At 55.4% G+C, this 19,679-nt stretch overlaps 1 protein-coding gene across 1 annotated transcript; it reads right to left on the reverse strand.

The window, feature by feature from the left end:
- Nucleotides 1–490: 490 nt before the first annotated feature.
- Nucleotides 491–12,895, reverse strand: PRRT1B (proline rich transmembrane protein 1B). Its single transcript, XM_044264374.1, has 5 exons — nt 12,757–12,895; nt 3,358–3,639; nt 2,708–3,174; nt 1,754–1,900; nt 491–838 (listed from the first exon to the last, which is right to left on the reverse strand). The coding sequence occupies exons 1-5, from the start codon at nt 12,893–12,895 to the stop codon at nt 689–691; spliced, it is 1,185 nt and encodes a 394-aa protein (XP_044120309.1). The 3' UTR covers nt 491–688.
- Between the last annotated feature and the right edge of the window lie 6,784 nt (nt 12,896–19,679).

The raw sequence follows: 19,679 nt of genomic DNA on the forward strand, positions 1-19,679 counted from the left end.
GCCACGCCACATGAGCAACCAACAGACCCGGCCGGAGCTGCCTTCCCCAAACAGTGGCTCAGTGACCGCAGCCAGGACAGCCCCAGAGCCCGGCGGGGCACAGACGCCGCCGCTCGCAGAAGCAGCCCGCGAAGCTCGGCCCGGGGCTGGCTTCTTGTTTATCGACCAGACACGGGGGCCCTGGTTCCTGCACACGGAGTCGGCACGAGAGCGCCGGGCTCCTGGGTCGGGGCAGGGGCTCAGAACCATCCGCCGGGAGCTTCCGAGGAGAGGGGACGCCGCTCGGCTCCCCCACGGGGAAGAAGAAACACCAGCGGCTCCGCCTTCGGTCACCAGGCCGGGCTGCAGGTGGCTGGGGCCGGAGTCCGCTCGGAGGACAAGGAGAGCTCTGGTCCCTCCGGGGGTCGGTGGGAGGGGAAGGCAAGGGCCCTGGGGGCCCAGCCAGCGCGGCCCCCGAAAGACCTCGGGAGGAAGCACGGGGACCGGGGGCCCCGCGGCAGGTCAGTTAGGACGCGGCCGGGGGACCACCGGGAGGGGTGAGGCCCGGCCGCGGCTGTGCCGAGGGCGCCACACCCCAGCTGTTCCTGCCCCCGGGGCCCCTCTGTCGGCGACAGGTGGCCGCCGGCAGGGCTCGGAGTCCACAGACAGAGTCCGTGCGGCTTGGGCGTCCCCGTGCGCCGCCGCGGCCTCAGGGCAGGTAGAGCGCCACCAGCACATAGACGACCCAGCCGGCGGACGCGAACACCCCGAGGAGCAGGCTGAAGAGCACCAGCGAGCGGGCCTTGCGGGACGCCTCCTCCGCCTGCGCCAGGTCCCCCCTGCGCAGGGCCGCGCGGGTCTGCAACGAGACGGAGGCGGGTGTGGACACCGAGCCCCGCGCTCCCCACGCCCGGCCCGCGGTACCGGCGCCCTGACACGCCTGCGACCTGCCGCAGCCACGGAGGCCACAGCCACCCGCCCCTGGGCCCCTGCCACGGGCCCGGCCCCCGAGCCACAGCCTGGGCCGCCGTCACCCCGACTGCAGCGGAGGAAGCAAAGGCTCAGCCGGGGCCACGCGGCTAGCGGGGGAGCCAGAGCTCACGGGCGGCCGGGTGGTGTCCTCCCGAGTCCCCTCCGGGCAGTCCCCAGAGTGGCCCTCACCCCACCCCCCCGCTCTAGGACGGAGGTAGCCTGACCGGCGCGCGGGCCAGCTCTGCCCAGCTCTGCCCCACGCAGAAGCCCCGGGGCCTCGCCTACTCGCTTTCCCGAAACATCCTCATCACCGGGTCCCCAGGGACCAACCCTTCCAACGTCAGGACGAAGGAAGGAAGCTATGCAGGGGATGGACAGACGGACGGAAGGAAGCTATGCAGGGGATGGACAGACGGACGGACAGACAGACGGATGGACAGATGGTGGTGGACAGACAGGGACAGCGACTGAGTTCACAGATAATGGAGGGGTGAGTGGGTGACGGAGGGAGAGCAGAGACCAGGGAGGTGGGCAGCTGGGCAGGGGGCGGACGAGGAGATGGGAAGGGGGCGGCGGCAGAACCGGGCGGACGGACGAAGGGCGGCCTCCAGCCCGTGAAACACAAGCCCCCACCGAGGCCGGTCCGGGCCTTCTCAGTCATTCACACCTTCCTTACAAACTGGTTTAGCCGCATTTTCTAGAGTGGCTCTCCAGGGGTGTGGCGCGGAGACAGGAGGGACGAGGACACCCCGTCCCCCCCCCCCCCCCCGTCCCCCGCCCGGGCCTGCCCACCCCCGCCTACCTCGTGCGAGTACACGATGGCGATGAGCCCCGTGAGCAGGCAGCAGAAGAGCGTCACCAGCACCGACTCCATCATGTGGTCCTTGGGCAGCGGCCTGTGCTCGCCGGCGGTGGCGGGGGCTGACATGCTGGCCACAGGGCTGTTGTACTGTGCGGACGGAAGCCACAACCCCGCGATGAGGTGACAGTCATCCGGGGACACCGCCCACCCCCCCACTCCCACAGGTGAGGCTGCAGGTCACCAAGGGGCCAGGCGAGGGCCCCCCTCTGCCTTCTCGGGCCACAACCACGCCTGTCACCAGCCCCCAGGAGTCTCCTCACTCTGCCCTCTGCAGACTGTGCAGCCAGGGGCCCATCTCCATCTCTCCCCGCCCTGACCCGGTTCCTACCACAGGTCCTCTAAGCTCTCCCCGACAGGCACCCTGGGGTCCCTCAGTGTTTCTAAAAGCCTAATCAAGTCACCTGCCACTCAAAGGCCCTGGGGCCTGCACTAGAGACCCCACCCTCCTACCCTGTCTCCTCACAAAGCTGAACTGACCCCCATCATCCCCAGAACAGGTGGGGCCTGGCCATCCCCCAGGCCTGTGCCCAGAGAGCCCCTCCTCCTCCTCCCCGCTGCCTGAAAGCTCCTCTTCAGCCCTCAGAACTCAGCTCAAACACCCCCACCTCTGGGAAGCCTTCCAGGCTTGCCCACACCCCCCGCCCAAGCTGCAGAGTCCTTTGCAAGTCCCTCATCTGCAGGGGTCGCTGACAGTGACTTTCCGTCTCTCTATCTCCCAAGCTCTCCCCTGGAGAGGGAGGCTGCGGTGAGTGGGGGGCGGCAAGGGGGGCTTCCTGGGAGGTAAGTGCGTGTGTACAAGGGGTCCCTGGGTGGTAGGGGACTGCACGGGAAATAAGTGGGCCTGGCACAGGGGTCCCAGGGTGGAGAGGGAGGTGGGGGGCCGGGCCCACTCACCACCGGAAAGGGTGCGAAGAGCGGGGGCGCAGCGGGCGCGGGGTACAGGGGCGCGGCCGGCGGCGGTGGGTACAGGGCCTGGGGCGAGGGCCCGGGCTGGAAGAGGACCGGCCCCTGTGGGAAGGGCGGGTACAGCAGGTGCATGGCCTTGGGGTCCGGTGGAGCGTAGGGCGGGGGCTCGCCCACAAAGCCGATGTTGGGCACCCCGCCGGCTGCCACCTTGGGCCCCTGCTGGGCCTCGCCCACAGCCTCAGCCTGGGGGGGGGACGCGGCTACAGCCTCAGCCTCAGCCTGGGCATCGGCCGGAGGTTCCTCCGCAGCTGGGGAGCTGCCCCCATCCACGGCCACCTCCTTGCTGGGCCCTCCATCCTCATCCAGGAGCCGCGGGCGGCACGGGAGCTGCGGGAGCGTGGGGCTCCGGGGATCCTCAGAGGCTGCGGGGCCACCACCCCCTTTTGCATCGGCTCCTGGAAAGAAACCCCAGGTGCTGTGAGCCCTAAGCACCACAGAGCCAGGTGGGACTCCTCCTGCCCCCCCCCGCTGCAAATCACGGTCCCTCCAGGGAGAAAGTTCCATTGGCGCTGCCCATCCCCACCCGCCCGCATCCCGCACTCGGGCCTCTCCCTGCGGCAGGCGCTGGAACAATCTACCCAAAGCGCAAGTGTGGGTCGAGAGGGCAGGGGGCTTGCTGGCGTCACTCGACAGGCGCATCACCAGGCTGGGCTGGAACACAGGCCTTGCCCCTGCTGGCTGCTGCTGGGCACGGGTCCTGCGCCTGCGGCCCTGTTGCTGGCCGACTGGACCAGGCAAGGATCCGTCCAGGGCAGCCCCTGAGATCTGCTCTGAGAAGAGCTGAGCCAAAGCGATTCCTGGCTTGAGAGCCAGGGAAGATGGGGGCCGCCGGGGTAGCAGACCCTGGCCAATGGGCTGACCTCAAAGAGCCAGGAGGTCACTACAGGCCAAATGCCCACTGAGGCACAGAGGAAACAGGAGCCTGAATGGGGGTGGAGAAAGGGCAGAGGGCACAGCAGCAGGTGGGGCAAAGCCCACCAGCAGCGGGGTCGGTGGGTGAGAGCTCAGAGGCCCCCAGGCGCCCAGCTGCCCTCCAGCCCTGACCCTCCAGCCCTGACCCTGGCCTGCGGCATCCATGCTCTCAACTCCTGGGGAAACCCATACAGGGAAAGCTCACTAACATGGAGACAAAAGGCCAGATGGGAGAACTGTCCCCCCAGAGCCAATTCCAGGAAGAACCATCACTTCGAGACCCCAGCAGAGGCCCCCGCCACAGGAGGGAGTCATGACGACAGACCCAACAGGGAAGGACGGACGCTGCTTCTCCGACGAGAAATCCACTACCCCAGCAGCTCAGCCAGTGAGGAACCGTTCGCCCTCTCCATAAAGCCACGCTCCTCTCCTTTCTTTGTTGGACTTGCCTGTGATTTTGCCGCAGCTTACCTGACCCGAATTGCAACTCTCTGCTCTTCCTAAATAAACCCGTTTGCGCTGGTAAAGTAACAGACTCTTCTGGCCCAGGGTGTCTCTCTGGAGATACCCAAGCAGGTTCTACAAGTCCTGAAGGGCACCCTGACCAGCTGAGTACCTCTGAGTATCAGAAAGGCCCTGCAAGCGAGACGTGGGTGGGCGTGCAAGGCCTCGCGGCAGGGTGGGCGGCCCAGGGCCTGGCTTTGGACGTTTACTACCGAAATGCTCGTACAGGTTATAAGAGGCAGAGAGAGAAGTAAACAGCTGTAGCAGCAGCAGCGGGAGAGGAGGGAGGAGCCTTGCTGAGACAGCCCCTCCCATCCCTGGCCTCCTTCTCCCTTCCCAGACGCCCCCCCCACACCATCCCCCACCAGAACTGGTTGGCAGAGTCCGAGGCCAGGGATCCTCAACAGAAGGGGTCCCCAAGAGCAAGGAGTACTGAACCCCAGTGAACACCCCAGCCTCCCACTCCCAGCAGCCAGGGTGTCACTCCCAGACCTGCAGGGGTGGCGGGGGGATGGTTTATGCTCCACACTGTCACCTGTGCCGACTCCCTAGCCCTGTGCCCCTTGAATGTGGACGGGGCATGTGACACGCTTTGGCCAACAGAACACTGATAAACACCTTCCAGGGGTACCTGGGGGGTTCAGACGGTGAAGTGTCCAACTCCGGATTTTGGCTCAGGTCATGACCTCAGTGTCGTGGGATCGAGCCCCCCGTCGGGTTCCGCGCTCAGCCCGGAGCCCGCTCGTGCCTCTCCTGTGCTCCTCCCCCCCACTCGCTCAAACTCACACTGCTGAAGGTTCTCTCCCTCTCCCTCTGCCTCTCCCCTACCCATGCACGCATACGCCTACTAGGTCTTGCTCTCTCTATATAACTAACTAACTAAATTGAACAAACAAAAACTGTAATAAGAGACAGGGTATTACATAAGGATACAGAGGTCCAACAGGAGGATACAGCAATTATAACCATGTTTGCTGCCAGCACAGTAGTACCCAGTATACAAGCAAATATTAACAGACCAAAAGGAAGAAACAGACAGCAACATTGTAATCGCACGAACTTCAATGCCCACATACATCAATGGACAGATTGTCCAGACAGAAATATCAATAAGGAAACACCAGTCTTAAACATGTCAGACCAGATAGACCTAGAACTACACAGGACATCTTACTCAAGCCCAAGGAAATACACACTGTTCCAGGGCACAAGAGCATCACCAGTACAGAACACATGTGAGGCCACAAGCAAGTCTTAATAAATTCAAGACTGAAATCTTCCCAAAGATCTTCTCGAGCCACAGTGATAAAAACAAAAGAAGAACCTAAAAAGCAGAGGGGCCTGGGTGGCTCAGTTGTTAAGCATCTGTACTTGGCTCAGGTCATGATGCCAGGGTCCTGGGATCAAGCTCCACATCGGGCTCCCTGCTCGGTGGGTGGGAAGCCTGCTTCTCCCTTTCCCACCCGCCCTCCCCACCCCGGCTTGTGTTCCCTCTCTTGCTGTCTCTCTCCCTCTGTCAACAAATGCAATCTTAAGACAAAACAAAAAAACCTAAAAAGCAATTACAGGAAGAAAACTGGAAAAATCACAGGTATGTGGAGAATCAACACCTTGCTGCTGACCAACCACAGAGTCAAAGTTGGAATCAAAAGGCAAATTAAAAAACAAAATGCCTCATGACTAATGAATATGGAATACAACATCCCAAATGTATGGGACGCAGCCAAAGCAGCTCTAGGAGGGAAATTCGTAGTAATCCATGCTTGACCGAAGAACAAGAAAGTCTCAAATCAATGACCTGACTTTACACCTCAAGAAATCAGGGGGAAATGCTGCCCAAAGTTAGGAGAAGGAAGGAAATAACAAAGATGAGAGCACAAATAGAGACTAAAGAGAGAAAAGAAATCAATGAAACTAAGCGCTAGTTCTTTGAAAAGATAAGACTGACAAACCTACCGATTTGTCACAAAGGGAAAAAGAAACAAAAACACACAAAAAAAATGTTTCAACAGAGACCACAGAAATACAAAGAATCATAAAGAGACTATGAACAATTATGTAACAATGACTGGGCAACCCAGAAGAGATCAACAAAGTCCTAGAAACATACAAGACAGAACTGTGAAAATACAACAAAATCAAACAGACCCGTGAGAGGAGGAGACAGAGTCCATGCATCAAGAGTCTCCCAACAAACCGAAGTTCAGAAGCACGTGGCCTCACTGGTGAATTCTACCAAACAGCTGACCTCCTCCAACACTTCCACAAATGAAGCAGAGGGGACACGTCCACACTCCACTGACGAGGCCAGCGTTCCCGAGAGCAAAACCAGACGAGGATGCCACAGAAGAGAAAAATCACAGGCCAGGGCACCTGGGTGGCTCAGTCGGTTATGTGTCTGCCTTCAGCTCAGGTCATGATCCCAGAATCAGGGGATCAAGCCCCACATTGGTTTCCCAGGGAGCCTGTTTCCTCTGCCTGCCGCTCCTCCGCTCCTGTGCACACATGCTCTTGCTCTGTCAAATAAACTACATCTTTAAAAAAAAGATTTTATTTATTTGTCAGAGAGAGAGTGCAAGTTCATAGGCACCCAGAGTGGCAGGAAAAGGCAGAAGGAGAAGCAGGCTCCCTGCCGAGCAAGGATCCTGATGCCCAACTGACTGAGCCACCCAGGCGCCCATAAGCACACTTTTTCAAAAAATTTTATTTATCTTTTTATTTATTTATTTATTTATTTGACAGAGGGATCCCAGGACCCTGAGATCATGACCTGAAGTGAAGGCAGCGGCTTTAACCCACTGAGCCACCCAGACACCCCCTCAAGCACATTTTAAACAGAAAGATTGAAAGTACATGGGTGGGAAAGATATGCCACAGAAATAGTAAGCAAAAAAGGTTAAAGTGGATTTCAATAACAGATAAAATAGTCTTCAAGACAGAGCATGATCAGTAATAAGGAGGAACCCTTCATAATGATAAAAGGGACAAATCACCAGGAAGGCAGAATAGTTATAAATGTACGTGTGCCTAATCACAGAGCTTCAATATTCAATATACATGAAATGAAAATTTATAGAAATACACAAACAAAATATACCATAGTAACAAAAGACTCTAATATCCATCCTATAGCAATTGATAAAATAACTAGACAAGCCATCAGTTAGGACATAATTGATCTGAGCAAAGTTACAAACCATCTTGACCCAACTGAATCCTACGTCCAACAACTTTTCTCAAGCACACAAGGTACAGTCACCAAGGACCACGTGCCAGGCCACGGAACAAGTCTCAGTGTTACAGGGATTAAAATAATCCAGACTGTCCTCTCTGACCAACCACAACAGAAATAAGTTAGAAACCAAGAACAATGATCTCTGTAGAATCAAATACCTGAAAATTAAACGACATACTTCTAAAGCATTTATGGATCAAAAATAAAATCATGCAGTAAATTAGAAAACATCTTGAACTGAAGGACAATGAAAAAACAACGCATCAAAATGTGGGAGATGCAGGGCTCCTGGGTGGCTCAGTGGTTTAAAGCCTCTGCCTTTGGCTCAGGTCATGATCCCAGTGTCCTGGAATCGAGCCCCACATCCGGCTCTCTGCTCAGCAGGAAGCTTGCTTCCCCCTCTCTCTCTACCTGCCTCTCTGCCTACTGTGGTCTCTCTCTTTCTCTCTCTCTCTGTCCAAAAAAAAAAAAAAAATGTGGGAGATGCAGCTAAAGCCGTTTATAGAGGGAAACACAGAGCTTTAAATGATTACATTAGAACAGAAGGCAGGGGCGCCTGGGTGGCTCAGTGGGCTAAAGCCTCTGCCTTCAGCTTGGGTCATGATCTCAGGGTCCTGGGATTGGGCCCCCGCATTGGGCTCTCTGCTCAGCAGGGAGCCTGCTTCCTCCTCTCTCTCTTTCTGCCTGCCTCTCCATCTACTTGTGATCTCTGTCAAATAAATAAAATAAATAAAATCTTTTTAAAAAAAGGAAGAACAGAAGGAAGATCTCAAATCAAAGACATAAGAGTCCACCCGGGAATCTTGCTGGAAAAGGAAGAGCAAAGTAAACACAATGTAGATAAAAGGATGAAAATAATAAAGAACAAAAATCAATAAAATAGGGACACCTGGCTGGTGCCTGGCTGAGGAGTGTGTGACTGTGTGACTCCTGATCTTGGGGTCATGAGTTCAAGCCTCATGCTGGGTAGAGAGAGTACTTAAAAAAATATCTTTACAAAAATTAATGAAATAGAAAACAGACAATAGAAAAATTAACAAAGTCAGGGCGCCTGGGCGGTTCAATTGAGTAAGCATCTGCCTTCAGCTTCCATCATGATCCCAGGACCCTAGGATCGAGTCCCACATCAGGCTCCTGCTTCTCCCTCTCCCTGCTGGTCCCCCTACTCATATGCATGGGCTCTCGTAGTCTCTTTTTTTTTTTTTTTTTAAGATTTTATTTATTTATTTGACAGAGCGAGATCACAAGCAGGCAGAGAGGCAGGCAGAGAGAGAGGAGGAAGCAGGCTCCCTGCTGAGCAGAGAGCCCGATGTGGGCCTCGATCCCAGGACCCTGAGATCATGACCTGAGCCGAAGGCAGCAGCTTAACCCACTGAGCCACCCAGGCGCCCCTCGTAGTCTCTTTTTAAAAAGAAAAGAGGGGCGCCTGGGTGGCTCAGTCGTTAAGCCTCTGCCTTCGGCTCAGGTCATGATACCAGGGTCCTGGGATTGGGCTCCCTGCTTGGCGGGAAGTCTGCTTCTCCCTCTTTCACTCCCCCTGCTTGTGCTCCCTCTGTGTGTGTGTCTCTCTGTCGAATAAATAAAATCTTTTAAAAAAAGAAAAGAAAAGAAAAATTAACAAAGTCAAAGTTCGTTGTTTGAAAAGATCAAAACTGACAAAGCTCTAGATGTATCAAGAAAAAAACCATAAATAACCATGTTGGGAATGAAAAAGGGGCTATCATCACAGATCCTACAGATACTAAAAGAAGATTAGGAGAATACCATGAACAACTTCGTGCCAACAAATCTGACAACACAGATGAAAGAAATTTCTCTCTCCAACTCTCTAAAACTAACACAAGAAGAAACAGGAACTCTGAATACTTGTGAATTCATTAAAAAATTAAATTTGTTACCAAAAACAGAAAAGTTCTGTGCGTGGATGGTTTCACTGCTAAAGTCTATCAAACACTCAAAGAAGAAGATAACACTAATACCACAGATTTTTTTTTTTAAATAGAGGAGCTAAGATCACTACCCAATTCATCTGATGAGGCCAGCATAAGCCTGATACCAAAAGCCAAAATGATACAAAAAAGGAAAATTAGAGACCAATATCCCTCATGAATATAAGCACAAAAATATCCTTAATAAAACAGCAAATTAATCTGGGACACCTGGGTGGCTCAGCCAGTTAAGCACCTGCCTTTGCCTCAGGTCATGATCCCAGGGTCCTAGGTGAAGGACCCTGCTCGGCGGGAAGCCTGCTTCTCCCTCTCCCGCCCCCAATCCCCCTGCTTGTGCTCCATCTCTCACTGTGTCACTCTCTGTCAAATAAATCAATAAAATCTTTTATAAACAAATAAATAAATAAATAAATAGGTAAAATCTTAAAAAAAAAATAATGAAATCGTGCCATTTTCAACGACATGGGTAGAGCTAGAGGACATAATGCTAAGCGAAATATGTCAGAGAAAGACAAATATCCTATGATTTCACTCAAACGTGGAATTTGAGAAAAATGAACAAAGGGGAAAAAGAGGGAGAGAAGGAGACAAACCAAACAACAGAATGTTAACTATAGACAACAAACAGATGGTTAGCAGCGGTGGGGAGGGGGCATGGGTGAACCAGGATGGGGATTAAGAGAACGCTTATCTCGATGAGCACTAGTTATGAAATTGTTGAATCACTATATCGTGCACCTGAGATTAATAACACTGTATGTTAAGAACACTAGGATTTGTTTTTGAAAAGCCAATATTTAAAGAAGAAAACCATCACTAAGAACATACACAGGCAAGTCACAGAACGGGAGGAAAATATTCGTAACACACATATCAGGCAAAGCAGTTGTAGTAACTGTATAAAAAACTCTCACAATTCAGTAGGTCAAACATCCCAGGAGAAAACGAATGACAGGTGTGTGAACACTTCACCAAAGAGGATATCCAAATCATCAGTAGGCACACAAAGGATGCCCGGCGTCAGTAGGCACCAGAAATGCCATCAAAATTAGAAATGCCAACTAAAACCAGGTGGTATCACTACACCCTCCTTAGAACGGCTGGAATTAACCACTGACAACCCTGACCCGAGTGAGCTCTGGCGTGTGTGAAACATCCCAGCTCTTGGGAAAGGAAGACTGTGCAACCACCTCGGGCAACATTCAGCTGTTTCTCTAAAAGTTCAGCATACGCTGACCATAGGGTCCAACTACTCAACTCACAGGTATTTACCCAAGAGAAATAAAATATAGGACCACATACAGACTTGTTCACAAATATTTGTAGCAGGAGCGCCTGGGTGGCTCGGTCGATTATGCTGCTGTCGTCAGCTCAGGTCATGATCCCGGGGTCCTGGGATCAAGCCCTACACAGGACTCTCTGCTCAGTGGGGAGCCTGCTTCTCCCTCTGCCTCCCTCCCCTGCTTGTGCACGTTCTCTCTCTCAAAAAATAAAATCTTAAAAAATAAATAAATGTAAATGCTCATGATGATTTAAAAAACAAAAGAACAAATATTTGCAGCAGCTTGAGAAACATGACATGCTTGTTGTGTGAAGTTGCTTATTTGGGGCTACTTTATTACACGGCAGAAGCCAACGGATAACTGAGAGAGGAGGTTTCCTCTGGCAGCCGGAACCGGGGCAGGGAAGGGGCCGTAAGGAACACAGGAGAGAAGGAAGCACAGGGGACAGAGGGAGAGGGGACAGTGGCCTGAGCAGAAGGGAGGGATGTGGGCGAGCAGCCTCCTTAGATGCTCTTGAGAATTCCAGGGCCCCAACCTCACTGCCCCCCACCCCCACCACCAAGGGCTGGGGCTCTTGAACAACCAAGTCCACAACAACAGACACAACACATGGGAACGGAGTTAAGTCCCATCTGCTGTCTACACGGGAGGCTTCCTCTCAGCCCAGAGCCACCACCCTGCCACAGGGAGCCCCCAAACCGCCTTCTGCGTAGGTGACCCACCGAGGCGCCCAGCCAGCCAGCCACTCAATCCTGCACGCTGGTGACGGGCACTAACTGCTGTCTGGTGCTGGGGGCTCAGCAACACAACTCTGCACACAAACCCTAAGAAAAGACCACACTTTCGGGGCGCCTGGGTGGCTCAGTGGGTTAAGCCGCTGCCTTCAGCTCAGGTCATGATCTCAGGGTCTTGGGATCGAGTCCCGCATCGGGCTCTCTTCTCAGCAGGGAGCCTGCTTCCCTCTCTCTCTGCCTGCCTCTCCATCTACTTGTGATTTCTGTCAAATAAATAAATAAAATCTTTAAAAAAAAAAAAAAAGAAAAGACAAGACAAGACCACACTTTCAGCAGGTTTGGGCGCGGGGGGGGGGGGGGGCCGGGGTCGCAGCTGAGCAGATGGAGCTTTGCAGGTAAGACATTAACGGCGATGCCAGGAACAGCAGCGACCGTGACGGAACATCTATGAGATGCCGGGCCCTGCGCCCCGCGACAGTCCCGTATGACCGCAGACGGCGTCCAGCAAACGCGAGGGGCCTGGCTGCGCCACCGGAGGCCCCTGACACGCCCCCCACCCCTCAGCTGCCTCTGTGCCAGGAGAAGAGTAACAATCACTCCAAAGCAAGACCCGTGAAGCTCTGGCCAGCTCTGTTCTAGGCATCTCAGGTCACGGTCAGGTGCACCTGTCCCATTTCACAGGTGCGCGAAGCGAGGCGGCCGGCCGCCCCCGGGGCCCGCCAGGTGCAGGTGCTCTCGGGAGGCCGGGCCCCCGCAGAGGCCCGCCCGGCAGCGCCCCAGTTATCGTAACAAAAACCGCAGCTTCCCGGGGCCCCGCCGGGGCAAATACCTGGCCCGATGGCGCGGAGATACGGCCGCTGAGTAAATAAATTTGCTGGCGGCCTCGGGTTCTCGACACCCGAGCCTCCTCCGCGGACATTCCAGCCGAGAGCGGGGCGGGAGGCGGGCGGCGCGGGGCGCACCCCCCACCCGGAGGCCCGCCGCCCTCAGCTCCCCGCCACCGCGCCCCGCTCCGCCAGCCTGGGGCTCCCGAGGGCAGGGCCCGGGCCCGCGCTGGGGTCTGGGGGGCCGTCGGAGCTCCCGGAACGAGGCTCTCTCGGCCCCATCCCTGCTGTCCATCTCTCTGCTCCGTCTCCGCACCCCGTTCCGTCCCGCAGCGCCTCCCTCCCCGGCCGGGTCCCCCTGCCCTAACTCTAAGAACTTCAGCGTGGCCGGAGGGGCGGGCAAAGTCCCCAGGGGAAAGACGGGGCGTGGGACAGAAGAGGGGGACATGCCCCCCAAACGGCCCGGCGCGGGGCACCTGTTGCCGGCCCTCCCCCACCCCTCCCGCAGGGGCGCCCCGGGAGCCAGAGGGAGGCACCGCCTAAGTTGCCCGAACTTTCCCCAGCATCTTCCCGGCGTCCCGGCTTCCGGAGGAGGGGTCCCAGGGCCAGGTTGGGGCCCCCGCGGGAGAAGCAGCCGGGCGCCGGGACCCCCCAGGAGCCCTCACCTGCGTCCATGGCGCACGCCGCCCGCTGCCCGCGCCCCTCCCGCCGCCGTCCGGCCGGGCTCGCCTGGCGCCCCGGGCTCGGGTTTCCTGGCGGCGGCTGCGCGGCCGGTTAATGATTGACGCCGGGAGGGCCCGCGGCTGCGCCGGCAGGTGGCCCCGCGCGCGCCGAGAGGGGGCGGGGAGGGGCCGGGGTCCTCGCGGGCGCCCCGCCCCCGCCCCGAGGGCCGGAAGCCCGGGGGGGAGGAGTCGCCGCTGCCGGACCGGCCTTGCCCCCTCCCGCAGCAGGAGGGCCCAGAAATGAAGGGTTTCGCGTGAAATCGGAGTTTGGGGAAGGACGCGAGCGCGCGTCTACGCCCTGCAGCTGGGCGGGCTGGGCGGCTCGGAGCGGGTCTGCGCGCAAACACCCGGGAAGGCCAGAGGGGCGCACCGAGCGGCCACACGTCTTCTTACATTCCTAGCCGAGCTCCCCAGAGCGGAAGGGGGGTCCCCGGGGACCCGAGGGGAGGCGCCCGGGAGGCCCGGAGGCGAGCACCGCGGGGGTGGTGAGCCGTGGTGGGCCGCTGCCCCGGCGGGCAGGGCTGGAGTCCCGCACCCAGATGTGGACCGGAGAGAAGCCGTGTGGGTGCGGCGACGAGGGGCAGCGTTGGAGGATTTCAAGACACTGAGAGGGACTCCAGGTTGCTCTGCTTTTCATCAGCGCCCGCAGTGATTCTAAACTAGGTCAGGGACAAAACGCTACCCACCCACCGCCCCCCACCACCGAAAGAGGTAGTTGCTTGGCCCGAGTTCTGCACAATTGCTGTTTCCCGCGGGCTCGCACCGTCCTGGCGGGGACAGAAGAATCCTCTCCTGGGAGGACGACCAGCCCGAGAGGAAACATACAGGAATACCAGGGTGGGGGCGCCTGGGGGGCTCAGTCCAGAAGCGTCTGCCTTCGCCTCAGGTCATGATCCCAGGGTCCTGGGATCGAGCCCCGCATTGGACTCTCTGCTCCGCAGGGAGCCTGCTTCCTCTTCTCTCTCTCTCTGCCTGCCTCTCTGCCTGCTTGTCATCTCTCTCTGTCAAATAAAATGAGTAAAATCTTTAAAAAAAAAAAAATAATAAATAAAGTGAGCTCTATCCCCAGGGTGGGTCTTGAACTCAAGTCCCTGAGATCAAGAGTCAGATGTGTTACTGAGTCAGCCAGGTGCCCCCGCTTTTAGCACATTTAAAAGTCAATTGTATGGGTGCCTGGGTGGCGCAGTTGATTAAGCATCAGACTTTTTTTTTTTTTTTAAGATTTTATTTACTTATTTGACAGAGATCAGGAGTACGCAGAGAGAGAGAGAGGAGGAAGCAGGCTCCTCGCTGAGTGGAGAGCCTGAGGCAGGGCTCGATCCCAGGACCCTGGAATCATGACCTGACCCGAAGGCAGAGTCTTTAACCCACTGAGCAACCCAGGCGCCCCTAAGAATCTGACTCTTGATATCAGCTTAGGTCTTGATCTCGGGGTTGTGAGTTCAAGCTCTTGCTGGGCATGGGACCTACTTGGAAAAAAAATAGAGTAAATTGTACAACAGTGATAGTTACTGCACAGATGGGAAGGAAGATAGGGGTCTATGTATGGAAAAAAGCAGATCTTATGCTGCATTTAAAGACTGGTGCATAGGGGCGCCTGGGTGGCTCAGTGAGTTAAAGCCTCTGCGTTCAGCTCAGGTCATGATCCCAGGGTCCTGGGATTGAGCCCCGCATCAGGCTCTCTGCTCAGCAGGGAGCCTGTTTCCCCCTCTCTCTCTCTGCCTGCCTCTCTGCCTACTTGTGATCTCTCTGTCAAATAAATAAATAAATATTAAAAACAAAAACAAAACACTGGTGAATATAAAAAACAGTCCTTACTATACCTTGCGCCCAAATCCTGGTTTCTAAATACGAGTCTCCAGAAAAAGATACCAGGAACTTGGGGAAGTGCTGGATTCTAGGGCAGAGACAGGGAAAATGTAAGGTTAGCCTAGAACATGCTGTAGTAATAGAATATGAGGAAGTGCTTTAAAAAAAAAAAGACACAGGAACAACATAAAATTGGTCCCTATGGCCAATCCCATCATACTATAACCCAAGAATAAAATGAATATCCATAAGCCCGTATTGATATAAATAACTGAATAAATAAATACATGACAGAGAAGAGATCACTCTCTTTTCACAGCAGAATCCCCCAAAATAGCAGAAGGGATGAAGGAAATAGAAAAAATCACCATTAGGGGACGCCTGGGTGGCTCAGTTGGTTAAGCGGCTGCCTTCGGCTCAGGTCATGATCCAGCGTCCTGGAATCGAGTCCCATATCCGGCCCCTTGCTCGGCAGGGAGCCTGCTTCTCCCTCTGCCTCTGCCTGCCCCTCTGCCTGCCTCTCTGTCTGCCTGTGCTCGCTCACTCTCTCTCTCTCTCTCTCTGACAAATAAATAAATAAAATCTTAAAAAAAAAAAAAAAACATTGGGGTGTACAGATGGCCCTTCTTTTCACTACATCTGTATCTTTGGGGTAAATACCCAGGAGTGCAATTGCAGGGTCAGAGAGGGTTGATTATCATATGGTTTCACTTATTTGTGGAGCATAACAAATAGCACGGAGGACATGGGGAGTTAGAGAGGAGAAGGGGAGGTGAACCATGAGAGACTATGGACTCTGAAAAACAATCTGAGGGGTTTGAAGTGGCGGGGGGGTGGGAGGTTGGGGTACCAGGGGGTGGGTATTAGAGAGGGCACAGGTTGCATGGAGCACTGGGTGTGGTGAAAAAGTAATGAATACTGTTATGCTGAAAATAAATAAATTTAATTTTTAAAAAAGTCACCATTAGAACCTCAGGGTAATCATTGCCACAGGCAAGACCCACCCACAGATGCTAAGCCTGGCAGGCGAAAGTTGTTGAGGCAGAAACAATACGGGGGTCTTCTTGAAGTACTTCCTGCAGAATACTTTCCAAGTACAAAGAGAAGGTCAGTTTACAGCAGGAGCCCTGGCAGACATCCCCGTGGCCAGGGGATCAACACGAGCATCGGTACTGACACCCGAGGACGTCACGCGCCCAGGTGTGATGCTCGCTCACCTGTGGTTTCCCTCCCAAGGACGCGTACATTCCATCATTCCCAGAAAAAGCCCTCAGGGGCGCCTGGCTGGCTCAGCTGGTGGAGTGTGTGACTCTTGATCTCGGGTTGTGGGTTGGAGACCCACGTCGGGTATAGACGTTGCTTTTAAAAATTTTAAGAAGAAAACCTCAGACAAATCCCTCAGAGGAGCATTCTAGAAAATACTTTTATGGGGTGCCTGGGTGGCTCAGTGGGTTAAGCCTCTGCCTTCGGCTCAGGTCATGATCTCAGGGTCCTGGGATCGAGTCCCTCTCTCTGCCTGCCTCTCTGTCTACCTGTGATCTCTGTCAAATAAATAAATAAAATCTTTAAAAATATATATTTTTATGTCTTCACACAATGAGCATTTCCATTTGTGCTTTTTTTGTTGTTGTTTTTGTTTTTTTGTTTGGAAAATTTTATCTTTACATCAACTCTACACCCCATGTGGGGCTCAAACTCACAACCCTGAGATCAAGCGCCGCATGCGCTACCGACCCAGCCAGACGCAGAATCCCCTTCCCCATCTGTTTCTTTCCAACTCTACAGTTCTTTCCGGTATCTTTTCTGCGGTCGCGCACAGGATGCCAGCACTTTCCTTTCACGTGGTTCTTAACCTTTGCATTTGAAAGGAGTTTCAGGCCCGGAGACAGGCTGCGGGGGAGGTGGGGGGCGGCGAACGCTCTGGGCCGGGCGTCCTGTTCGGGACCGGCTGCTGCATCTGGTCATGCTGTCCTTCGCCTTTGCACAGCTCTTCTTCTTCTTCTTTTTTTTTTCTTTTTTTTAAGAATGTATTTATTTATTTGACAGACAGAGATCACACGTGGACAGAGAGGCAGGCAGAGAGAGAGGAGGAAGCAGACTCCCTGCCGAGCAGAGAGCCCGACGCAGGACCCTGAGATCATGACCTGAGCCGAAGGCAGCGGCTTAACCCCCTGAGCCACCCAGGCGCCCCCCGCAAAGCTCTTCTTTAAACTCTTTCCAAATCGGGGTATTGTCACGAGGTCCTCGGGCGTGACTGGGCGCCTGTGCCACCTCGGCTGCCCGTTCCACACGCGGCAGATTTCCTCGGGCCTTCGTCAACTCGTGAGTTCACCTTCAGCACGATGCACCTTCTCAGGCGCCCTGCGCTGCCCTGGCCTGTGCCCCGGGAGGCAAGACAGTTCCGCATCGGTCTCGACGGGCCCTTTCGGAAGTCGCCAGCTGCGGGCCGCGCTGTGTCAGCTTCTCCGGCTGGGGCTGGGGCTTCTGTGCCACGTCGGTGGCCCCCGTGCGAGGCGCGCCCAGGGCTCCTCTCGGGCTGGCTCCACCCGGAGCCACGGGTATCCTCGTGGGCTCAGGCTGACCAGAGGGCAGCCCGTTTCAGGTTCCTGCCGTCTGCAAAGCCACCGGCTTTGGTTCCCGCCCCCAAGGCTGCTCCTGGCTCCCTTCACGGGCAGCTTGGCTTCCTCGGTCAAGGACCTAGGTATTGTATTTCCCTTTCTTGTCTTGAAAGAGAGATTGTGCACTTCTCGGTGTTGGGGCGTGCGTGAGTGTGAATGTGGGTGTGTTGACTTCCTATTAGCTTAACTATCTTGACTGGAAGCCTTGGGCCAGCCAGGTGATCTCTCTGCTCCTCGATTTCCCCACCAGGAAAATGGGATAATAAGGGGACCCATAGCCTACGGCCGTTGTGTGGCTTCGCTGTTAGTTAAGATACGGAACCAAACCTTGTTTATCATCCCACTGTCTCGCCGTAGCCCTATGGGACCAGAGAGCCAACACTGGAATACGGAACTGCTGCTTTCCCTGGGTGAGGGGTCACGGGCGATTTTAGTTTTCCTTGTGTGGGTGTGCACACTCTGCAATGAGCACGCCTTGACTCTGTGATTACGAAAAATGACACTAAACACTACTGAGCACACGGACACCGGGAGCACCTGGCTGGCTCAGCTGGTTAAGCAGGCGCTCTTGATTTTGGCTCAGGTCATGATCTCAGGGTCCCGGGATGGAGCTCTACGCTCAACGGGGAGTCTGCTTCAGGATTCTCTCCCTCTCCCCTAGCTCGTGTGCGTGCTCTCTCTCTCCAATAAATAAATCTTTAAAAAACAAAACAAGGGGCACCTGGGTGGCTCAGTGGGTTAAAGCCTCTGCCTTCGGCTCTGGTCATGATCCCAGGGTCCTGGGATGGAGCCCCGCATCGGGCTCTCTGCTTCCCCCACCCCAACTCCGCCTGCCTCTCTGCCTATTTGTGATCTCTCTGTCAAATAAATAAAATCTTTAAAAAAAAAAAAAAAGAATGTCATTTAAAACAAAACAAAACATTGACACTTGGTCAGCTCTTCAAGTGGCCAGCCTGTATTCCATAAAAGCTTAAAGACGTACTTGAAACGAACAGACATTTTTGCAGGTGATTGGGGCTGGTGAAGGGGGTGGGGAAGGACAGCAGCCTTGGAGGGCTGGGCTGGGGCATGGTGAGGACAGGAGCAGAGGATCCCTGAGGGATATCACTGTTCCCTTTTACCAGTCCTGCCTCATTGCTTCTGAGAAACCCAACGGCTGGGCAGCTCTGTGCCCCATTCAGCAACAACAAATGTTTACCGTGCGTAGGGGAGGCTCAGCCCAGCAAGCCAAACAGGGCCTGCCCTCACCAGGTTTCTCCTCTCCAGACAAGCATCAGTCAGGAGGTTGCAGAATTCATAGCTTACCTGCCAGAGGCCCCCCAGGAGAAATGCCCAGGCCACTGAGGACCTAGACTGGCCTCGCCCAGTCCAGCTGGGGAGGGATGCTGGGAAGCGTCGGCCCTCCAAAGGGAAGGATGGCACAGTGGAGGAAGGGCCCAGGCCTGGGGCACTCTGCCTTGACTTCCCTGGGAGGCCCCTGAAGGCCGGACCTGTGCCTAATAAACGTCTCTATTGCAACTTCTCTGTGGTCTAACTGAAACTCTACTTTTCAGCACCCAAGCTCCACTTACATGCTCATTTTAAAAAGTCATGGCATGGCCCCATTTGGGAGAACGGAAATACAGAGTAATCACATAGCTGCCAGTGGTCACTCAGCAGAAGCTAAGGGCTGAGCGCTCTCTCAGCCCGGATCCTGGCTCCTAACCCCACCCTCCATCAGGAGAAGCTGCCTGTGACCCAGCGACTTGGCCCCTGTCTGCATGTTACTGTTCTCTCACCGGCTTCATACCTCATCAAATATTCATGCGGGGCTCACAGTGCATTAGGAGCGCGCCATCCACAGAGTCTTGATGCCTTGGGGGAAATAGACAGTTGGAATCGATCAGCATTTGCCTTCTCTGTGCCAGGCCCCGGGGGTTCAGGGGTACCCAGCTGACTCGGGCTCGGCTTTCTTGGCTCACAGCCTGCCTAATGCAGAGGTCGAAAGTCACCGTCACCACCACGTGCTGGGGGCTTAAGGAGACGACGCTGGCTGCAGAGGCAGTGGTTAGGCGGGTTTGGGGGGACCAGCGGCACGACCCGGGCCATGGTAGGAAACTCGGATGGCTCCTGTGTAGGACCGGCTGCAGGGGTCGGTGAGGCAGGGCTAAGCGGCTGCGCGCTGGCAAGGAGGGCCGGACGGGTCGGCAGGACGAGAAACAGGTGCTGAAGGCAGTCCGCGCTCGGGGGTGACGGCCACGAGGCTGTAAGGTCGGAAGTTTCCGACTCCGGGCTCGGGAGGCTGACTTGCGGGCCCTGCAGTCTCAGGGG

Source organism: Neovison vison, chromosome 9 (assembly GCF_020171115.1).
Source record: "Neovison vison isolate M4711 chromosome 9, ASM_NN_V1, whole genome shotgun sequence".
NCBI classification, from domain to species: domain Eukaryota; kingdom Metazoa; phylum Chordata; class Mammalia; order Carnivora; family Mustelidae; genus Neogale; species Neogale vison.